This window comes from Diceros bicornis, chromosome 34 (genome assembly GCF_020826845.1).
Source record: "Diceros bicornis minor isolate mBicDic1 chromosome 34, mDicBic1.mat.cur, whole genome shotgun sequence".
NCBI lineage: Eukaryota > Metazoa > Chordata > Mammalia > Perissodactyla > Rhinocerotidae > Diceros > Diceros bicornis.
In genome coordinates, this window is record NC_080773.1 from 8,092,769 (window position 1) to 8,115,780 (window position 23,012).

Genomic DNA, 23,012 nt, shown 5'->3' on the forward strand with positions numbered 1-23,012 from the left:
AATAGCGCTGTCACAGGATCACGCGGTCACACTATGACACACCTTACAGTCACAGCCGACCACGGTCGTACAAAAGGCCCCGCCCCCACGCACAGTCCCGGAACCAGTCAGGGCCTGCCCACCACACACACACACACATTCTGACATACACTCTCATAATCACATCCGACGCTGACGCCGTCACACAATCGCACACACAGGCCGAGACCCCTGCCTGCACATGCCCCATGCGCGCCTGGGAAACTCAGGGCGTCCTGCGGTGAGCTCCTCCCGCACCCAGACCCGGGTCACCTCAACTCACCACACGGAAAACGATGACCACAAGCCTAGCGGAAAATGAACCAGAGGTCGAAGTTCATTAGCTCTCTCAGGGCTTATGAGAAACGTAGACCAAGAGGGAGAAGCGCGGACTTGACACAAACATAACGCGCCCGCAGCAGCCACCGCGCCGCCCCTGACTCGCCGCCCCGCAGACTCCTGGGAGCGCCTGTCCACGCGGGAGTGCGCAGGCGCAGACGACTGATCCTTGGGCCGCGGTGAGGCTCGTGGGTCGTTGGGGTTCTGAGGAGGCAGAGGGAACTGGGAGCTCGGCCCGGGGAGGCAGACTAGGGAAGCGGGACCCGGTGGGGAGGCCAGGGAGGAAACCGGGAGTCCGAGGCGGGCCTCGTAATTCTGAGGAGGGAACCAGAACCGGGCCCGCGGTAGCCCCCGACTCAGATCTGTGCAAGCGGGGCCTCGGGCGTGGTCCGTGGGCGTGACCCTGAGGGTGACAATCGAGTGCGACCTGGAGTGAGCTCCGCGAGGGGGGATTTTGTTTGTTTTGACCCCGAGGAGGGTCATCGCAGGGAGCAGGGCTTCACACGGTGGGCGCCGAGTGCGTGTGTGTGTGTGTGCGCGCGCGCGCGCGCGTGGGTTCGTACCGAATAGAGGCGGCCTCCGCTGCCCAACCTGCTGCGTTTTCAGTTTGTGCTGCTCTGGGATGTTGCTTCCGATTGTGTGTGAAAAGTGGACGGAGTCGTGTTGCTGCCTGGGGTTGTCTCTGCATGTGTCTATTTTTAGATTAGGTGTGAGCAGTGTTTGAGATTGTAGGTGACTATGGAGAAACGAAAGTGATTTGTGATGTGACTTTGTGACTTGGCCAAGATTATGTAATGTGCTGTCTGAGGTTGTGAATGACATGTGGGTGCTATGGGATGGTGGTTTTCTGAAATACGTTTGATTGAATGTAACTATGCATGTGTTTGTAACCTGCTGTTATTATTTGTGGTGGTTTTGTGATTGAGAAACTCTGTATGACCGCTGTCTAGTTAGGTATGTAAGATTTGATTATCCGAATGGTGGTCATAGAGTCTGCCTCCAAAACTGTAACTCAATAGTAATTTAGCAAAGAAAATAGAGGTATAAGTGTTGGAAAAGAAGAGGTAAGATTTCATAATTCCCAGATGATAAGATTCATTTCAGGGAAACACTAGACGAACTAAAACCAGTGTGTTGAAATGAATAGTGTTCCATGAGTAGCATACAGGAAAAAACAATTTTTACCCATACCTAGCACTTTCAACACTGATATATGAGTGAGGTTTCCTGCTTTTGGATGAAATCGATGACAAGGTCAATAGCTTCTTCAGGCATTCTAAGATAATAAAAAGTATTTGGTGTAATTTTAATCACAAGGCCAGTCTCATTGTAGTAATTAAAATAGTTATTTTGCTAATTAAGATACTGTAGCAGTCAATACTTCAGACTTCATTTAGCAAAATATTATCCTCTCTGCCTGGAAGCCTATAGTGTGGAAAGATCAATATCTTTTCTACTTCCATACTTGTACTACTAAAAAGTGTTGTTCAATAGTTAATACTTAAGTTAGCTGTTAGTAAATTAATAATGAATAATAGTTAATTTTCAGTAATTAACTATGCTTGTTAAGTAGTGTGATACAGGTGAATTAATAAAGAGATGAAGTAGAGAAATTAAATAGAAGGTCCAGATATTCTCAAGTATATAGGGATATGTAAATATAATAGAGATGGCATTTCACATCAATTGAGAAAATATGGATTATATAATATGTATTGCTAAACAAAACATACAGGGAAAAAAATCTTCATAAGGCAAAAATGCTTTAATAGTCATATGAGTAACTAAGAAAAATTATTTGCAACTTAAAATAGACAAAGAGTTAATTTACTAAATTAAAAAAGAAGATAATGTCAACCAATTAGGAAATAAAAACCCGTGAGAAAAATAGACATCCTATAAGAAGATACCATCACAGAAAAGAAATAAAAGGAGCTTCTTCTCACTCATAATAAGAAACATGTAAATTAGAACTACAATATCTGATAGGCAGAGATTAAAAAGTTATTGTCAACTGCGTTCTTCGGTGTATGTGGAGGTATTCTCACACACTGCGGTGACAGTGTAAATTGGTAGAAAGTCCGTGAAGAACAATTTAGAAATATATAATAAACCTGTATTCCATGGGAGATGGAAGGTAGAGCTGCAGAGGGGAAAGCACAATATTCCCTCTCCAAGCTACAACAGATTCCCAGAATCCATTCTGTCTCTCCAAGAGACTAGGTTTCTGGTGTTGGTGAGGGAGCAGGATTTGTCCATTTTCCCACTAATCTCCATCTTGAATTTGTGTGGGGTACACAGCGTGGGCAAGTGCTGAAACAGTGAATATTGATGCAGATTTAACTGAGTTATTCTGGGAGATCTAAGTCAAATGTGGTTTCACATGGCTCTTTGTATCCTCCCATCTCTGCCATCTCAGGATTCTTTCCTGTTCCAAAAGAAGACCTCAAAAGAGAAGGTTCATCTCTTGCAAATCTCAAAGCCATGCCTCAGGTAAGATGATGTTTCTTCTCTTTCTGAAATACCTTGTTTTCAGGTTATATGAACATTTGCTCCCCTATCCTTAAATTTCCTGGATATTGAGATTTGCTTCTGTGAAACTTGTCTCCACTAGGGCCCAGATTAGGGTGAGGCAAGCAAGTGGCATACGTGCAAAATTTCAGGCTGTACATCCTTGAATTTTGCACCCTAGGTGCCTCACCAGCCTCACCCTAGTTGCAGCCGTTCCCAGTTTCTCTTATTCCAACCAGAAAAACTTAAGCCTTCCCCAAGTGCACCTTCTAGTTGTAGCCAATGTTCACATATTGACTGGGTATATCATTCATCATCTCCTTTCTCAGTCTTATCACAAAAGCACTGCTGGAACAGAAATGTATTATCTTGACTTAAGTGGGAATATATTACTTGAGTGAATCTGTCTTCTCTAGACACTGATTTGAGATCTAAGTTGTGAGGAGTCAAGGAGCAGACTCGGAAAAACCTTGATCATTTCCATTGACTACGTTTTGCAGTGATATGTTGGGAGGTAGAATTGGTAGATCGTGGTGTTAATTTGTGGTAAGATGTCCTGTTTTGTGAGGTTTTCAGGATAGAGATTTGCTTGCAACCTTGTATAGAAAATTGAAATTTTGCATGCCTCCTCTCTGATCTTCCTGTCTATTTTATCCATGTCTGCCAGCAATTCCTACAGACTGTGGCCTGCCAGTGAAAACCTTTCCAGTATTTCAATGCTGTTATAGATTTAGTCTTATCTTTTTAGTTTCTTCTAATTTTTTTATATGTGGGTGCAGGAGAAGGTAATGTATATGCTAGTCCACTGTTGAAATATTCTTTTGAACCAAAGGCAGTCCTTTGACCTATTTTCATATCTTTCTTTCAGAAAATTCCTCTTCATCTAACAGTCTTTAAACTATTGGTTTTCCCTAGATGCTAATGGGTTCTCTTCTCTTCACCATCTCTTTTTCTGTATGCACAATCAGATTCACTCTAAAGGTTATATTGATCTGACTCCAGTGACCCTCAGATGCCTCTCTCCATCCTAGACCTCTATCCAGAGTGACAAAACCATATATCCAACCTCCAACAGCTAACACCACCTGTATGTTCCATAGACACTTCAAGTACATTTCCAAGGTTTACCTCCTTACCTCCTTTGGTCCAGCCTATTCTTTCTTCTGTTTCTCATTTCCATTTTCTAGTCCCAGCTCTTACCTACCTGCCTGTGCAGATAACCCCAGAGCTGTGCTTCTTTATTTCCCGCTCTACAACCAATTTATGACCAATTCTTTTGCAGCTCATCATAGCAACCAGTTATCCCCTGTCTAGACCACTAATCCACCTAAGTCTAGGAGACATCTCTAACAGTGGTTACTTAATTGTCTTTCCCACCTAACATACCTCAAGCTTTCGCTAGTCTTCAAGAGTATTACCTCTAAAGTACAAATTTTATCACATAACATGTGTGCTGACTTAACGTTTCTTCATGATATTTATTCTCCAAAAGCAGTAGACCCAAAATGGGGTATGCATTACAATGGAATGTACAAGACAGTATATTGAAAGGAAGGAAAATACTAGCAATTTACATTCAAGAGCAGTAATCATTAACAATGTGGATTGCCATTAATGCCTACTGATGATTTATAAATAAATACAAATATGTTGGCAGTGTGCTCAGTACACTTTGAGACCACTGCTCTATAGGAAAAAACCCAGTATTATTCCATAAATATGCCCACTGCCTACCTCCATATACCTTTCTCTTCATAGAGCTCAAAGACTCTTTCCTAAAACAGTGTGCCTTTTGCTATTTCCTGAGTTTACTAACTGATTTTCTTCTCCCCATGAATTTTAAAAGCCGATGCTCTGTGTTCCTACAAAACAAAATCATTGTGAGTACAAAATTTTTATGTCCTCAGTGAAGCCTTGGAATACAGAATGAAATTTTTCTTCACTTTGTAGCACTTTCCCTTGTACATATTTCTGTCAATGCATCTGTAATATCTGTTGGGTGTATGTATTTACATGTATGCTTTTCTCTTAGCCTGTAACTTCTCAGGAGCAAGGTCAAGGTTTTATTCATTTTGGTCCACCAGGCAACCAATCACATTCAAGGCAAATAGCATGATCTCATATATTTTTAGCATGAGATAATAAGTAAATACAGATGAATGTATTTTCAGAGAGAATGTTCTGCTATATAAAACACAAAATATGAAAACTAGTCTGACCACTGAACATGGTCAGAACTAGATCTCTAATATCTAGTTCTCACTAGTTCCAATCACTTTAGGATGAACTAGAGTATGCCCTTACAGGGATCAGTGTCATTCAAGGATGTGACTGTGGACTTCACCCAAGAGGAGTGGCAGCAACTGGACCCTGCTCAGAAGACCCTCTACAGGGACGTCATGTTGGAAAACTATTGCCACCTCATCTCTGTAGGTAATGAAAACTCCTGTTGTGCATTTCCTTTCAAGAATTTCTGGAACATATGGAACTTTGAATTTCAGGGATCAGAGGTGATGAATCCCTTTCTGTTAACAGAAAGTATGAGTCCATCCTTACTTGCTTTAGTGCAAGGTATTAACTTTGGTAAGACGTTAATGTGTACCTTGTCTGCTGCCTTGGAGCTGTATCTTTCTCTTTCTTCGATAGTTTTGAAGCCCAAGCAGCTTAGACCAAGTCTCATTTTTTATTATCAGGGTTTCACATGACTAAGCCCGATATGATCCGCAAGTTGGAACAAGGGGAAGAACTATGGACAACAGAGAGGATTTTCCCAGGTCAGAGCTGCCTAGGTGAGTCTGTACAGATAAAGTAAGTCCCGTGGACTCAGGTCGTTGACACCTTTGAATGTTTTTAGGGATCTATTTTTTTTAATTGTGGTAAAATATACATAACATAAAATTTACCATCTTAACCATTTTTAAGCATATAATTCAGTGGCATTAGGTATATTTACATTGTTGAGCAACTATCACCACCAGCCATCTCCAGAACTCTTTTCATCTTGCAGAACTGAAACTCTGTACTCATTAAACAGTAACTCCCCACTATGCCCTCCCCCTAGCCCCTGGCAACCATCATTCTACTTTCTGTCTCTGTGAATTTGACTAATCATAGGTACCTCATTTAAATGGAATCCTATGGTATTTGTCCTTTTTGTGACTGGCTTATTTCATTTAACGTAATGTCCTCAAGGTTCACCCATGTTGTAATATGTATCAGAATTTCCTTCCTTTTTAAGGCTGAATAATATTCCATTGTATGTATGTACCACACTTTGCTTATCCATTCGTCTGTCAGTGAACACTTGGGTTGCTTCCACTTTTTGGCTACTGTGAATAATGCTGCTATTAACATGGGCATACAAATACCTGTTTGAGTCATCGCTTTCAGTTCTTTTGGGTCTACAGAAGGATTAGAAGTAGAATTGCTGTAACATGGTGATTTTATGTTTAATTTTTTGAGGAACTGCCATGCTGTTTTCCTCAGCAGCTGCACCATTTTACGTTCCCACCACCAATGCACAAGGGTTCCAGTTGCTCCACATCCTCACCAACACCTGTTGTTTTCTGGTTTGGGCTGTTTTTTTGTTTTGATAGTAGCCATCTTATTAGGGATCTGTTTTTAAAGACCTGAGATCTTTCAGGTGCCTATACATGACTGACTTCCATGCCTCTAAAGTCTAAATTTTAGTTTTGAGTATCACTCCCCATGTAAGTGCTTTCCTTGTTTGTCTTACGTTTAGAGAAATATTGGCTGCTATTACCCTACCAAGAATCCACTCCATGCTTTGTAGGTATAATGTACCTAGAGATCTTTTTTTTTTTTTTAATTTTTTATTTATTTATTTTTTCCCCCAAAGCCCCAGTAGATAGTTGTATGTCATAGCTGCATATCCTTCTCGTTGCTGTATGTGGGACGCGGCCTCAGCATGGCCGGAGAAGCGGTGCGTCGGTGCGCGCCCGGGATCTGAACCCCGGGCTGCCAGTAGTGGAGCGCGCGCACTCAACCACTAAGCCATGGGGCCGGCCCTACCTAGAGATCTTAAGTGTAAAGTTCTTTGAGTTCTGATAGAAGTCTAAACCCATGTATCTCACACCCTAATCAAGATAAAGGTCACTTCCATTAACCCATTAAGTTCCGTCAGGCCTCTTCCAAGTCAGTCCCTCCCTTAGGACAATCACAGTTGTGATTTCTACCAACATAGATTAGTTTTGTCTATTCTAGACCTTTTTTGTGTCTACTTTCTTTCACTCAGCTTAACATCTGAGAGATTTATATGTTTTTGTATATGTAAGTGTTTTAATTACAGAGTAGTATTCAATTGTATGAATATACCAGTTTGTCTATGCGTCTCCTATTAATAGACATTTGAAATGTTCCAGTTTGAGGCTATTGTGAATAAAGCTACTGTGAACATTCTTGTCAAACTCTTTTTGTGGACATATGTTTTTATTTCTCCTCAGTAAAACCTAGCATGTGGTATTGCTCACTCATAAGGCAGGTATATATTTCACTTTTTTAGGAACTGCCAATTTTTAAAAGTTACTGTACCATTTTAAATTTTTACCAGCAATGTATGAGAATTTTGATTGCCCCACATTCTCTGCTACATTTGATGTTATCAGTATTTTCATTTTGGTGGTTCTAAAAGGTGTGGTAGTATGTCTTTGTAGTTTTTATTTAGATTTATCTTATGACTAATGATGTTAAGAAATTTTTCAAGTGCTTTTTATATCTTCTTCAGAGGTGCCTGTTCAAATGTGTTACCCATTTTTTATTGGGTAGTATAATTTTTTCCTTGAGTAGTAGGAATTCTTTATGTATTCTGGATAGAAGTCTTTTGCTTGACATAGATATTGCAAATATTTCCTCTAGTATGTGGCTTGCCTATTCATTTTAACAGTATCTTTCATAGAGCACAAGTTTTAACTTGGATGCAGTCCAGTTTATTATTTTTTTCTTTTATAATTATTTCTTTGACATCTCAAATATTTGCCTTCTTCTAGGTTGTAAAGTTAGTTTCCTGTATTTTCCTCTAAAAAATGTTATATATATTTTGCTTTTTTTATTAGTTCTCTGGCCTATCTCATGTTAAGTTTTGTTTATGATGTGAGGTAAGGGCTGAGTGTCTGTTTTCTTCCATATGGATATCAATTTGTTCTATCACTTGTTGAATTGAATTAAATTGCTCTGGCGATCTTATCAAAAATTGTTTAATCGTATTAGTGTCAGTCTGTTTTTAGACTGTTCTTTCCTTTGATGTGTTTTAAGTCCTATTGCCAGTACCACCTGGCCTTTGATTATTGTAGCTTTATAATAAGTTTTGAAGTCAGAGTAAGTCCTCTAACTTTCTTCTTTTTAAAAATTTTTTTGGCTATTCTAGGTTATTTTCTTTTTCAAATACATTTTAGAATCAACTTCTTGATTTTGTTAAATAAACATGTTGGAATTTTTATTGGTAAGAACTAACATCTTAGCAATAATAAGTCTTCTGGTCCATGACTATACTACATTTTTCCATTTTAGTTAGCTTCTATAATTTCTATAAGCAATGTTTTATTATTTTTAGCATAGAGGTCTTATACATCTTTCATTAAGTTTATCTCTAAGCTTTTAATATTTTTGATGCTATTGTAAACAGTAGGATTTTTAAAATTTCTTTTTCCAGTTTGTTGTTAATATATGTAGCCACAATTGATTTTTATATATTGACTTTGCCTACTTATACTGATGGTATTAAGTTTTATTGCTGCTGTTCTTTGTTTGTTTGTTTAGGTATATTCCTTTAAATTTTCTACATATCAAACATGCCTTCCTGAAATAAAATATTTTGCTTCTACATTTGCATACTTTATTGCTTTCATTTCTTTTTCTTACCCTGTTGTACTGACTAGGACCTATAGTACAATGTTGAATGGAAGTGGTGAGAGTGAGCATTCTTAGCTCACTCAGTTGAGAAGGAAGACATTTACTATTTCATTCTTAAGCCTAATATTAACTGTGGGCTTTTTGTAAGGGCTCTTTGTTAGATACTGTAAGTTGTCTTCCTTTCTTAGTTTTCTGATGGCTTTAATTATGAATGTGTTGATTTTAACAAATGCTTTTTCTGCATCTGTTGAGATGGTCATATGGTATTTCTTCTTTAATTGTTACTATATGTATTACATTGATTAATTCAAATTTTAAACCAACTTTGGACTCCTGAGATGAACCCCAGTTGGACAAGATGCGTTATCCTTATAGATTGCTGAAATTGGTTTGCTAATATTTTTTTAAGCTTTTATGCATAATTTTACCAAGAATAGTGGTCTGTGGTTTTCTTGTAATATCCTCGAAAAGTTTTTGTATGAGAATTATGTCAGTCATATCAAACAAATTGGGGGTGTTTCTTCATCTATTTTCTTATAGAATTTGTGTAAGATTGGTATTATTGCTTCCTTAGATGTTTGATGAAATCATTACTAAGTCATTTGGGCCAGAATTTTTATAATTCAAGACTTCTGCTTCCAGCCCTGAGGAAGTAACAGAGTCTGGAATTATACTCCTACAGGAAACAACTAAAACTGGACAAAACTATTTTCAGATATTGAACAACAACAGCACAGGCCTGGATTCCTCAGAGAAGAGAAATAAATGAGATGAACCCTGTCTCATTCCAGGCTTTCATCTGAAGGCAACTTCCATACTGCAGGGCAGAGAGAGGAATCCAAAAAGAACCTGGCAGTTTTACTGACTTGAGGGGACCAACATTGGCATTCAGGGAAATTGAGGTGGCTAGAGTTTGTAGCGTACACTTCTCAAAAAGAGGGGGCTATGCAGAGAAAGAGTTCCGTAAATCTGGAAAATGTTTCCCTTGAGCCTTTGGCTAAATGTGAGTCTGCATGTGTATAGGTGAAACCCCGTGAGACAAGACAAGGACATGTTCTAAGGAAAATACAATTACCACAGTGTTGTAAGATGTACAATTCCCATAGCCTACTGCACCAGGAATCATTTTATTTTCCTCCAGCCAGAGTGGGGAGAACTTGTTAATATATAGGACATTAACTAGATAGTCTAGAAAGGCCACACCTAATAAATGGGTCTAGATTAGCCATAGATTAAAGACTTTGCAAGATTTGCCATAAAAGAGCTTAAACAAAAGCATCACAAGGATTAAACCAATCCAAAAATAACTGTTGTGTGTTTGTTGGGTCCTCCAGGATGGAGATGTTGAGATGGAGTTAGGAGTGTAATAGATTTCTTAGAGGTGACATCTATGAAAGATAAAAGGAGAAGAAAGTAAGATCGGACACAGAAAGCCATTAGACGGTGATACAGATCTGATACCTGTGGAAGGCAAGGGAGAAGCTGAGAGTCTCAGACCATTATGCAGATCTGACAAAGTCTCAACCAACCTAACGGCAGGCTGAAGCAAAGATTGTGCATCAGAGGAGTCCCCAGTGGGCAGAAATGGCCAGCCTCTAGTCCCATCTCAGTGTTCAGTCACTGGATGGGGACTCCCTGGAGAGACTCTGGTTTGGTTGAAAATCTGAAGAGCATCCTGAAAATGCTAACAGTTGGAGGCTGTCAGGTAACTACACCTCTTGCACATGGATGGCAAGTTCTGTCTTGAAGGGAGGTCCTGGTGGTGCAACTCTGTGGCTGCCACAGAATGCCAGAAAAACACCAGTACTCTTTATGAAAATACAATCATATCTTAAACTCAACCACATTAATTGATAATGTCTGATGTCCAATCAAAAGTTATTAGACATATGAAGAAGCAGGAAAATATGACCCATAAACAGGAAAAAAATTCAGTCAATAGAAAAGAAACTCAGTCAATAAAAACAGACCTAAAAAAGGTAGAGGTGGTAGAATTTGCAGACAAGGATATTAAAACAGCTATTATAAATGACCTCAATATCAGCAAGGATGTAGAGCAAAAATGAACATATGTTTGCAAGATAACAACGACAGAAATAAAAACCAAATGAAACATCTAAAGATGACTGTTCAATATCTGAAATGAAAAGAAAGACCCAACTATGTGCTGTGTGTTAAAAATATATATATTAAATGTAGAGACACAGGTAGGTGAAACATAAAAAGAAGAAAAAATATATACCATACTGTCTTGTGGTTACCCCAGGTGAAGATGAGATCAACCCCCCTATTCACTCAAAATTTGGTTCGGATAGCAAGACTGAATTCTCACATGAGGCTTTCTGGGGAGAGCAGGGAAGATTCCCAAGTAGCTCCTAAAATGTCTTGAGAGAACAAGGATGTGTGTCTGGCTTTGGTGTTTATTGTGGTTAGGGGGTGGGTCAAGTAGGGGATCTTCGTGTGGGCTAGGGCTTGCATGGTTTAAACTTCCCACCAGCACCAACAGAGAGAGCATGTAAGCTTTCTTATTGGCTTGCCCAGGTGTGGGGCAAGAGGGGTGGGTCTAGGAAGTTGTCAGCAGTAAGACTTCAAAAATGGAATTAGAGGGGCCAGCCCCGTGGCCTAGTGGTTAGGTTTTGTGTGCTCCGCTTCAGCGGCCCAGGTTCGGTTCCCAGGTGCGGACCTACACCACTCATCATTGGCCATGCCATGGTGGCGACCCACATACAAAATAGAGGAAGATTGGCATAGATATTAACTCAAAAAAAGAGGAGGACTGGTGCCAGATGTTAGCTCAGGGCAAATCTTCCTTAGCAAAAAAAAAAAAAAAATGGAATTAGACTCTGTTACACATACAAACACTAAGCAGAAGAAAATGGGAGTGGTTATATATCAAAGTAGATTTCAGAACACAGAATATTACAGTGATAAAGAGGGACACTTATCAGAAGTCATCACACTCTTAACAGAGCTTCAAACCATTGTAATATCTAAGTTTGTCTTTCATTTTCCCCAGAACCAGTTTTGCTCCCTTGGAAGCAATATCACCCTCACTGAGCGTGCATGAAATACATGAAGCAAAACTGATAGTCCTGAAATTATAGCTTGAGATATAACACCTCTTCCTCAGTAATTGAGAGAACAAAGAGAAAGAAAATCACTATGGGTATGGAAAGCTTAAAAACATTGTCAATCAATTGTACATAGGTTAATTTTTATAGAATATTTTACATGGAACAGTCACCAAGATAGACCCTCTAAGCTGGGCCATAAAACAAGTATCAACAAATTAAAAAGAACTGAAATCATGAGTATGGTCTCTGACCTCAACAGAATTAATTTAGAAGTCAAAAACAGAGATCTTGAAATTCCCCAAATATTTGGAAATTAATCACCGCATTTCCAAATAACCCATGAATCAAAGAAGAAATCCTAAAGTAAATTGGAAGATATTTTGAACTGAATGATAATTAAAACAACATATCAAAATTTGTGGGCTGCAACTAAAGCAGCATTTAAAAAAATTTTATCCCTTTAATTCAGGGTCTAAAATCAGGGATCTAAGCTGTCACCCTAAGTAGCTAGAAAAAGAAAAGTAAATTAAACTCAAAAGTTAGTAAAAGAAAAAATAAAGACTAAGGAAGAAATCAATGAAATACATAACAGAAGAACAATAGAGAAAAGCCAAAAGCTAATTCATTAAAATAATCAATGAAATTAATAAACCATAGCTATATATACTAATCAAGAAAAATAGAAGACACAAATCACCAATATCAAAAATTAAAGAGGCTACATCACTACAGATCCTACAGATATTAAAAAGATGATTAGGGAATATACAAACAATTTTATGCCAACAAACAGAGTAGGAGAGAACACTTCCCAACTCATGAGATCAGCATTATCCACAACCAAAGGCACGGTAAGAGTACCTCATGAAACACGTATGGATATGAAAATCCGTAACGGGCTGGCACAGTGGTGTAGCGGTTAAGTTCACACGCTCCGCTTTGGCAGCCTGGGGTTCACAGGGTCAGATCCCAGGCACGGGTCTACGCATCACTTAGCAAGCCATGCTTTGGCAGCGTCCCATATAAAGTAGAGGAAGATGGGCACGGATGTTATCCCAGGGCCAATCTTCCTCAGCAAAAAGAGGAGGATTGGCAGCAGATGTTAGCTCAGGGCTAATCTTCCTCAAAAGAAAAAGAAAATCCATAACAAAATATTATAAAACTGAATCTAGCAATATTTTAAAGGATAATACCTCATGACCAAAAAGAGTTTATCCCAGGAAAGCAAGGTTGATTTGGTATTCAAAAATCAATCTATGTAATTCACCATTTAAAAGTGAAAGGGGTCTAAAATCAAGGATCCAAGCTGCCACTTAAAGTAACTAGTAAAAAAAAAAAAGGACGAAAACCACATAATCATCTCAGTAGATGCAGGAAAATAATTAAATTAAATTCCTATTTATTATAAACCTTAAAAGAGATTAGCAATCAAAAGGAGTTTCCTCAGCTTCATAAAGGATATTTTTGAAAAGCTTATAGCTACCATCACGCTCAATGGTGCAAGCATGAGTACTTTTCCTCTAAGATCAAAAACAAAGAAAGGATGCCCACCATCACCACTGGACATTTTACTGGACACAAGTCAGTACAATAAGGCAAGAAAAAGAAGTTAAAAGGCTACAGATTAGAAAGCAAACTATCTTCATTTGTAGGTGACATGATTGTGTACATAGTAAATCCTAAGGAAGCTAAAAGAAAAGACTGTTACAACTAATAAGTGAATTTAGCAAGGTCACAGCGTTCTTGTTTTAGATCAAATTTGGGAAAATTTTGGCCAATATTTCTACAATTAATTTTTCTGCTGTATTCTGAATTATATTTTAAATCATTTCATCCTATCTTCTAGGTCACTGAGGATTTTTTTTTTTATTCTTTTAAATTGGGTAATTTCTGTTAACTAGACTTCCAGTTTACTGATTCTTTATTCTCTATGTTCATTTGCTGTTAAACCCATCTAATGAATTTTGTATTTCAGATACTGGTACTCTCCTGAATACTCCATCTCCTCACCCATATTTCCATCTTTTCTTGTAGATTTGTAAACATATTTATCAGTTATTTTAAATTCCTTATCTTCTAATTTCAACACAGGGGATATATATCAGTCTGTTTCTGTTGACTGGTTTTTATCTTTTCTATTGGTCACATTTTCCTGTTTCTTCTCAGGAAAACCTTGTAGATAATATGTTGTGAAGATGCTGGATCCTTTTTCTTCCTCTGAACATTGCCTGAGAACATTTTAATCTAGTAGGCTATTGGAGGTCATGTTGATTCCTTTGTCAGATTGCTTTAAGTTTTTTACATTATTTCTATTTCAGTTTCAGTTTTACCTTCAGTTTTATGATGTTGCTTTGAGTCCTGGGAGGCAGCCTTTACTCCTAATACTTGGCTGTTCTAGGGTTTTAGTAGAAAGACCAAAGTTTTAACCAGGTTCCTCTAACTTGGCACAGGACTGGAATTAAAAACTGTTTTTCCAGAGCTAAGTAACTGCTGAAATTTTTGCTCAGTTCTCTTAGAGCTCCAGCTTTTTTTTCCCTTTGTGCTCCTTGCAGTCTTGCGCTGCAGAAATGCAGTTAACCAAGGTTTTGAGGAGGGGTTTATGCTAACTTTAAGGCTCTCCTTCTAGGACTTCTCCATTCTCAGATTTTGTCCTCAATTTACAGCCACTCTGGTAGCCCTGAACTCCAATCTCTGATTCTTCTGCACAGGACGACTCCTGCTTTCTCCTCGAGATCTGTCCCCTGTGTGCTGCATGAACTACCAGGACACAGTAGAAAACCTGGATAAATATAGATCTTATGCAGTGTAGTTTCTTCTTTTCAAAGGTTGTATCCACTCCAGTTTCTGCCTGCGTTAGTGCCTTAAAACAAGTTGGCTTTTTCCACTTGGTCCATAGTTTATCATTGTTATCAACTGGAAGGTTGTTTTTTTTGTGTGTGTGTGTGTGAGGAAGATCAGCCCTGAGCTAACATCCATGCTAATCCTCCTCTTTTTGCTGAGGAAGACCGGCTCTGAGCTAACATCTATTGCCAATCCTCTTCCTTTTTTTCCCCCAGAGTCCCAGTTGATAGTTGTATGGCATAGTTGCACATCCTTCTAGTTGCTGTATGTGGGACGTGGCCTCAGCATGGCCGGAGAAGCGGTGCGTCAGTGCGCACCCGGGATCCGAACCCGGGCTGCCAGCAGCGGAGCGCGCACACTTAACCACTAAGCCGTGGGGCCGGCCCTGGAAGGTTGTTTTGATATAGACTTCTTTGCCATTACCAGAATCTGGATGTCTAGATCAGCAGTTCTCAAACTTTTTAGTCTCAGGACTTGTTTATACTCTTAAAATTGTTAAGGATTAAAAGATCTGTGTGTGTATGTGTGTAACGTACCCTATTAGAAATTAAAACAAGATTTTTAAAGATTGACTTATTAATTCATTTTAAAACAATACAAAAATAATAAACTCATTACATGTTGACATAAAAATCATATTTTTACAAGAAATAACTATTTTCCAAAAGAGAAAGAATAGTGAGAAAGTGGCATTGTTACATGATTGAAATTTGTTTAATGTCTTGTTTAATAGAATTCAGCTGATTTTCACATCTGATTCGGCATTCAGTCTGTTGCAATATGTTGTTTTATGAAGAAAATCTTCCTTCATGCATGCATATGTGTAGTTTGAAAGAGAAATATTTTAAAAGCCATTTTAGATTGTCATGGATATTGTTCAGTAGTACTGCACCAAACTTAACAATTGGTAGTTCCTAAACAGTTAGTTGCAACATAGATCTGAAACCATAACAATGAACTTTTGTACATTGTTACATAAAATCCAGTGGTCTATTTAAATAGATATTTTACCCATGCATTTTTTGGTAATATTGTGTATTGGTCATTTGGAAAGTAACGGTTCACTGAGGTATACTTATCTTTCAAATTTTGACACATTTCCATATACAATATAAAAAAAAAACCCACATTTGTTAATATCACCAGCAATCTCATCAGAAAAGTCTTTAAGTGTTGGGAAGCTGACAAACTCACAGTAGCAAACACAAGCTTTCCAACATAATGACCTTTACTTGAAGGCTTGAATTTTATAATTGGTAGCAAATATTAGCAGATGTTTTCTTTGAATTGACAGGCTCACATCGTTCAAGAAAATGTCTACTAGATACCATGTCTGAATAACAGTCAGTTGTACTTTCAAATAAAAATGCTGTTCCACAAAAAGTAGATATTTGGTCCTCAACTCAAATAATTACACCAGCACTTTTCCTCACAAAATACATTATACTCTAGTATGCAACAGAAGTGCTTTATGCATACTTCTTTAATCATCACACAGAGTATTGAAACTATGTGTACTCAAGGGTGGCGATCTAACAAAATTAATGTGTTTTTTCCTGCTCTATAAAGAACAGTCTTAAGTGAAACTTTTTTTCCTGAGAATATGTGGCAGTTAGAAATGCAGTGATTGCTATTATAGATTAGTTCCAGTGCTTTGATTTATGCTAATATGCCAGCATTTTACCCACTGTATTAATTATATTTTTTATTTTCTATATTTTATGATGTTTTGACATCTTTAGGGGGCCTTGCTGGCTGGGGAGAGACTGCCCCTCCCAAAGCTAGCTAATTCCCAGAGACAGTAAACAACTTGTTGGTGAGCCCACTTTTCATACACAAACCAACCAATCCCAAGACCATGCCCTCAACCGCCTCCTTTATCTATAAACTCTCACACGCTGAGCCAATATGTCCCCTGCCCTAAATCACCCTGGGCCAGGTACCAGACAGCCAGAGACCACCCCTGTAACCCATAGCATGCCAACACTGTTCAGACTAGCCAGTCCTGACCTGTTTCCCCTGGCCTGCCTCGCCTTTCCCCCGAAAGCAAGTGCCAGTAAAGGCTCTGGCCTAGGCTTTCTCCTCACTCCTGTCTGCCTCCTGTTTTTCATCTCCTTCTTTAACATTTTAGTCCTCTATCTTTCTTCTTTTGTTATAGTTTCCTATTAATAGGCATTTTTAAATCTATCCTAAAAATAAAAAGGAAATTGTTGTCTAATATATATGTTTCTCTTAGTTTTCATTTTCTTTCTTTCCCTGTGCAATGCATTATACTTGCTTCCTGCACTCAGTCTCAGATCCCATTGTCACTGTGAGACCTGCCATCAGATTTCAAAATCCATTTGCCTTGGACCAAAGTGATAATTTCAGTATCACCATTTCTTTCCAATAAATCTCTGTTTCATATCGTAGTGCTCAGATACCTGATATCTACCTGCCTTGATTTGAGTGAAAAATACTAACTCCTTCTCATCCTGTTTCCCGTAGTGCCTTTTCACATCTTGGTTGCTTTTCTTCCCTTTTGCCTGGGAAAATATTTGTTGAATAAATGGATTTTATTTCAGTAGGCTTTCACTGATGCCCTTAAAAAATCTTTCTTCATCCTCAGTTCTTGTCTTTATAAAAGTCCTATAAACTATAACAATCTGATCCATTCTCAAGTTGTGATTTCCTTGTTTTATGTGAATGGCTTTCAAACAGATACTTTCAGCCCATTTCTCGCACTTGAACTCTAGTAGTATATTTTAATCTGCCTACAGCAATACAGCAATCCGTTGTTTCAGCCTTTTGGTTATCTATATATCAGAAATAATAGTCAATATCTTTACCTTATTCTTATTTGTTTCTCTATCCTTTTGTTCCCATAATCAGTCCCTTGTAGTATCAGGTTGATTCCATTGTCTGTTATAGTTTCCTAATGATCTGTCCACAATTTGTGTTGTTTCACTCTGCAAAAATCTTTACATCCTCTCGTAGTTTCATTTGCCACTACATTTTCCAAAATGAAAGCCATATTATTTCAGTTGTGGACTGCTGTAATTACTATTTGGATTTGCCATGATTTTTCCCTAGTTCTTTCAGTTTATATTGTCAATATGCTAAAAAGATACCACTTATTATTTGGAATTTAAATTCCTTTTTTTTCAAGGGCTGACAGAATAATATCCCATTTGGTCACTCCAAATGTATTTCGCTCTGTGACTGAGAACCCTTGCTAATCTCTATTTGTTCTAGTCTCCCAAATGTACTCCATACGATTGATTTTATTCCTTACAACTGGACCTTTCATTAAATACAACTGCTATATGCCCATATGGATAGCTGCAAAGTTAGCCAACTACAAAGTTAGATGGTACAGTAGTACACATAAGACCACCCTCACTTCTGACACCAACTGTAAGTTCAGGAGTCCCAAGACTGCTGTTAGGATCAATAATTTGCCAGAAGGACTCATAGAACGTACTGAAAGCTGTGATACTCGCAGTTATGGTTTGTTATAGAGGAAGAATACAGGTTAAAATCAAGCCAAGCACGTAGGGCAGAGTCCAGGAAAGTACCAAACAAGCTTCTAGCAGTCCTCTCTCTGTGGTGTCCTGGATAGCATTACTTTCCTGGCATGACAGTACATATAGAATATGGCCAACCAGGGAGACTTCACCCAAGCCTAGTGTCCAGAGTTTATAATGGGGCTCTATCACATAAGCATGATTGACTGCCCACATGGCTGATCTCAGTTTCTAGCCTCTTAAGAGATCGAGCTGATAACTGTGTAACCCAAAGCCCCCACCCTAAATCACATTGTTACTTTCTGGCCGACCAAAGGCTCCCCGGCAAACAAATACACTCCTGTCAGGCGTGACATTCCAGGGCTTAGAAATTATCTCCTAGAAACCAGGCAAATGTAAGACCTCTCATTGGGCAAGGTTATATTCTCTACCGCACAATACTACATATCCTTTAGTTACAAGATCAAGTTTCACTTCCTCCATGAAATGTTCCTTAACTACTCCAGACCATGTCAATTCCTTTTTTTCTTCATTCCCATTCTCCTTAGTGTCTGTAACATGCAAATAGACACATCCTCTGATATGCATCTAATAATTTGATACCTAATTCAACATTGTTGTATCTGAGGCTTCTTTCCCCATCTGATTAACAATTCCTCCAAAATAAGTTCCTCTCTTTTACCTTTCCTTACGTAGCTTATAACAGAGTCTAGAAAACCTGATTGTCTATGGTACCATGAAAGGTAAACATCTTTCTCATCCATTCAGAAATCATTTAATGGTAAATTCTTTTTAGATACACATGCCAAGATCTCATCCTTTCACCTCAGATAACAATGTGTTAATATATACTCAGAAAGTTCCAAAGAAGATAACCAATAAAATATTGACTTCTAAGAGCATAAGTTTTAGTTGGGAGGGCAATATTTTCAAATTGAATATTTTACATAGAATATTCATATTAAAATAGCAAGTTGTTGAAAGATTTCTTGAAATGGATGGTCCAGACTATAAGAATATTCTAATTTCAGACAAATTAGACATTGAAATGTAGAAAGAATATGTGAAGGCTTTTGGATAAATTGGATAGTAGCATGTTGCTGAAGATGGTTGATGTTCTTAGGAAGGCAGTATAACTCCAATTACCAATACAGATTAGTTTCACATGTTCTAGAACTGCACATAAATATAATTGTATGATATGTACTCTTTTGCATAAAGCCTCACTCCGAAAAATGTTTGCAATTCATCCCTTTTGTCATTGTGTATCAGTAGATTTTTTCCTTTTTATTTATGAGTAGTATTCCATTGTATAAATATATGACACAATATTACCTATTTACCTTTTGATAGATAATTGAGTTGTTTCCAGTTTAGGGCTATTGAAGTCATAGGTAAGATGAATTCATCTTTAAAATTGCCCCACCAGATATGGGTGGTAGTAAGGTAACAATAGTAAGATATAGCCAAGAATTTATAAGAAAAAGAATAGTTAAATTCAATCATTGCCGTACACATACATTGAAGAATTCAGTCCTTCACAGCCTCAAATAGCAGAGTTAAGGTATGTTACTGCACTGGGAGGAAAACGAACCCATCCTTCCCTAAAACTGAAAAAGTAATTTATCAAGTTGAAAGGAGAAAAAGGTAGAATTAATGATCAGGAGAATTTGGTTATTGACCATGTCTGGAAGAATAAATTCATGGTAGCAGCAATCAGGATACAATAGTGATTATATTCATGTTGCAAGTATGCTTTGTCCTCTGGTTTATTTTACAATTCTGAATGGAAATGTAAAAACTATCTTCCCTTTCAAGAGAAAATAAATCACAGTTATGTGGAGAGTTAAGGCCTACACTATGGACTAGTGTTTCTGTCAATACTGGGAAATGGGTGCTTGAGAAAGTTCATTTGCCATGGATGGGCTAAATGCAAGTGAGGAAGAAACAAATGAAAGCATTTTATAGCACTTATTTAGGCATGGGGGAACAAATGTGTAGGCTTTCATCTCCACCGGAAACAGCTTCCTCGCTTGCTGTTTAGTACCCTTGATAGGCTTACTCCATTGTCTCTGAACCTGCCCATTCCAAAAATAATCCCACTTTCGTCATCTTTTGCTTACTTGTTGTCGTGTTTATTACACCTGCTCAATGCGGCTTATATTTACAACATGCCAAAGATATCAGTGTTCTTTGCTTATGCCAGTTTTTCCTCATTTTAACAGTGTAGCAGGATTTGTGTTTATGTTCTGTGTGTTTTCCCTACCAAGAGGTAATTTATTTTGGCTTTTCTGTACACCACTGTAGTGAGACAGATAGTCCCACCATGGGTTGTTTGTAAATCCATAACATATATGTGAAGACTTACATTTTTGTTAATTGTATTCTTTTCTAGAAGAAGATGGGAAAGCTGAAGATGTTTTAGTGAAGTTCAAAGAATACCAAGATAGGCATTGTAGATCAGTTGTTTTCATCAACCACAAAAGACTAATAAAGGAAAGAAGTAATATTTTGGGGAAAACTCTTACTGTAGGCAAGAACCGTATCATTTCAAAAACAACACTATGTGAATATAAACCTGATGGAAAGGTTTTGAAAAACATTTCAGAATTAGTCTACAGAAATATAAGCCCTGTAAGAGAGAAATTTGGTGAGAGTAATGGATGGGAGAAGTCACTCCTCAATGCTAAGCGTGAGAAGATTCATACTGCAGTGAATCTCTATAAACAAACAGAAAGAAGTCTGAGTGGTAAACAAGAGCTTATTCAGCATCAGAAGGTTCAAACTCCAGAGCAATCATTTGAACATAATGAATGTGAAAAGTCCTTCCTTATGAAAGGAATGTTATTTACACATACTAGAGCTCACAGAGGAGAAAGACCCTTTGAATACAATAAAGATGGAATAGCCTTCATTGAAAAGTCAAATCTCAGTGTCCATCCACAAAATCTTATGGAGAAGAAGTCCCATGCATATAGCAAATATGGGAAATTCCTCTGCAGGAAGTCCATTTTTATTATGCATCAGAAATCTCAAACAGAAGAAAAACCCTTTCAGTGTCCTTACTGTGGGAATAACTTTAGAAGGAAGTCATATCTCATTGAACATCAGCGAATTCACACAGGTGAGAAACCTTATGTTTGCAGTCAATGTGGAAAAGCTTTCCGTCAAAAGACAGCCCTCACTCTTCATGAAAAAACACATATAGAGGGGAAACCCTACATTTGTATGGATTGTGGGAAGTCCTTCCGCCAGAAAGCAACCCTCACTAGACATCACAAAACACATACAGGGGAGAAAGCCTATGAATGTACTCAATGTGGAAGTGCTTTTAGAAAGAAGTCATACCTCATTGATCATCAGAGAACTCACACAGGAGAGAAACCATATCAATGTAATGAATGTGGAAAGGCATTTATCCAGAAGACAACCCTCACTGTACATCAGAGAACTCACACAGGAGAAAAACCCTATATTTGTAATGAATGTGGGAAGTCCTTCTGTCAAAAGACAACCCTCACTCTCCATCAAAGAATTCATACAGGGGAAAAACCCTATATTTGTAATGAATGTGGGAAGTCCTTCCGCCAGAAGGCAATCCTCACTGTTCATCAGAGAATACATACAGGAGAGAAATCCAATGGATGTTCTCAGTGTGGGAAAGCCTTTAGTCGGAAATCAAACCTCATTCGCCATCAGAAAACTCACACAGGAGAGAAACCATATGAATGTAAAGAATGTGGGAAGTTCTTCAGTTGTAAGTCAAACCTCATTGTCCATCAGAAAATTCACAAGGTAGAAACCATGGGAATTCAGTAAAGGATGTGACTTTTTTTTTGTAAAAAACTTTTAAAGTCATAGTAAACCCTGTACATGATGTTGCTTGAAAGTGTAATAATGTTCAACTGTTTAAGGTGCTCTACCACATATTTACCTGCTGTTTGCTAGCCTATAGAACACACACACAAAAGAATTACTAGAGAAATTAAATGACAAAAGTCATTGAAAATACAAGCCCTAATTTTTTATTATTAAATTCAGCAGACGTAAACTTCCTTTATCAAGTTACTGAAAACATTTTAAATTGCCTTTCTAAAATTTTAAATTTCAGTACCTACCTTGTCGTGAACCAGTAATAAACAATTGGCCGACTGGCAGTAGTCCATGGACCACACTGGTGAGAAGTGCTTTAAAACAAAGGAGGTGTGAACTGTATTTCTTATTCCAAATATGGAATAAAAATTATTTGTTACCTCCTCAAAGTTAATCATAGTTCTGACTTCTAACATTATAAGTTAGTTTTTGCATATTATGTAAACTCTTATATAAATTGGATTATACATCATGTATTCTTTCATATATGGCTTGTTTCATTCATCATTATGTCTCTGAAACTCATTGTTACTGCATGTGGCAGAAGTTCATTTATTTTCATTCTGTATAGAATTCCATTATATGGTTATATCACAATTTAATCCAATTTATTGTTGGTGGACTTTTCATTATTTGCAGCTTAGGGTCATAATAAATAATGCTTCTGTGAACATATTTATCTTTTGCTGTACATATATTCATTTCTCTTGTGTATATACTTAGTGGAATTGCTGGGTTGTGGGGCATATGTATGTTTGCCAGCTTTGGTAGATACTACCAAATAACTCAGAACTTCACAACATGAGATAATTCACTCTGAAGGGAAACAACTGAATATTATCAATGTGGTGATGGTTCAAACCAGAGAATTCATAGTAGAAAGAAACTCTATGAATGCTGTGAAAACTGGGAATTCACATATAATGCATGTACAAAGGCTTTTAGCCACAGCCCAAATCTTTATATAATACCAGACAAATGT

At 37.8% G+C, this 23,012-nt stretch overlaps 1 protein-coding gene across 3 annotated transcripts; it reads left to right on the plus strand.

Annotated features, from left to right (window-relative positions):
* The first annotated feature begins 472 nt into the window (after window positions 1-472).
* On the plus strand, window positions 473-22,705 carry ZNF382 (zinc finger protein 382). Of its 3 annotated transcripts, XM_058530864.1 has the most exons (5): window positions 473-536; window positions 2,777-2,850; window positions 5,150-5,301; window positions 5,562-5,657; window positions 20,553-22,705. In XM_058530864.1, exons 3-5 carry the CDS (start codon window positions 5,163-5,165, stop codon window positions 21,974-21,976), a joined length of 1,659 nt encoding a protein of 552 aa, XP_058386847.1. In that variant the 5' UTR covers window positions 473-536; window positions 2,777-2,850; window positions 5,150-5,162; the 3' UTR covers window positions 21,977-22,705. The 3 variants fall into 3 exon arrangements, with proteins under 3 accessions (XP_058386847.1, XP_058386846.1, XP_058386848.1); XM_058530863.1 differs by lacking the exon at window positions 473-536 and having other exon boundaries at window positions 1,715-2,850; XM_058530865.1 differs by lacking the exon at window positions 473-536 and having other exon boundaries at window positions 1,715-2,850; window positions 5,175-5,301.
* Window positions 22,706-23,012: the final 307 nt, after the last annotated feature.

Excerpts from the sequence above, each read along its gene's own strand:
- ZNF382 (XM_058530864.1), top strand. The coding sequence starts at position 5,163 with ATGCCCTTACAGGGATCAGTGTCATTCAAGGATGTGACTGTGGACTTC. Across the intron at positions 5,302-5,561 it reads TTGCCACCTCATCTCTGTAG|GGTTTCACATGACTAAGCCC; the intron begins GTAATGAAAACT and ends TTTTATTATCAG. Across the intron at positions 5,658-20,552 it reads CCCAGGTCAGAGCTGCCTAG|AAGAAGATGGGAAAGCTGAA; the intron begins GTGAGTCTGTAC and ends ATTCTTTTCTAG.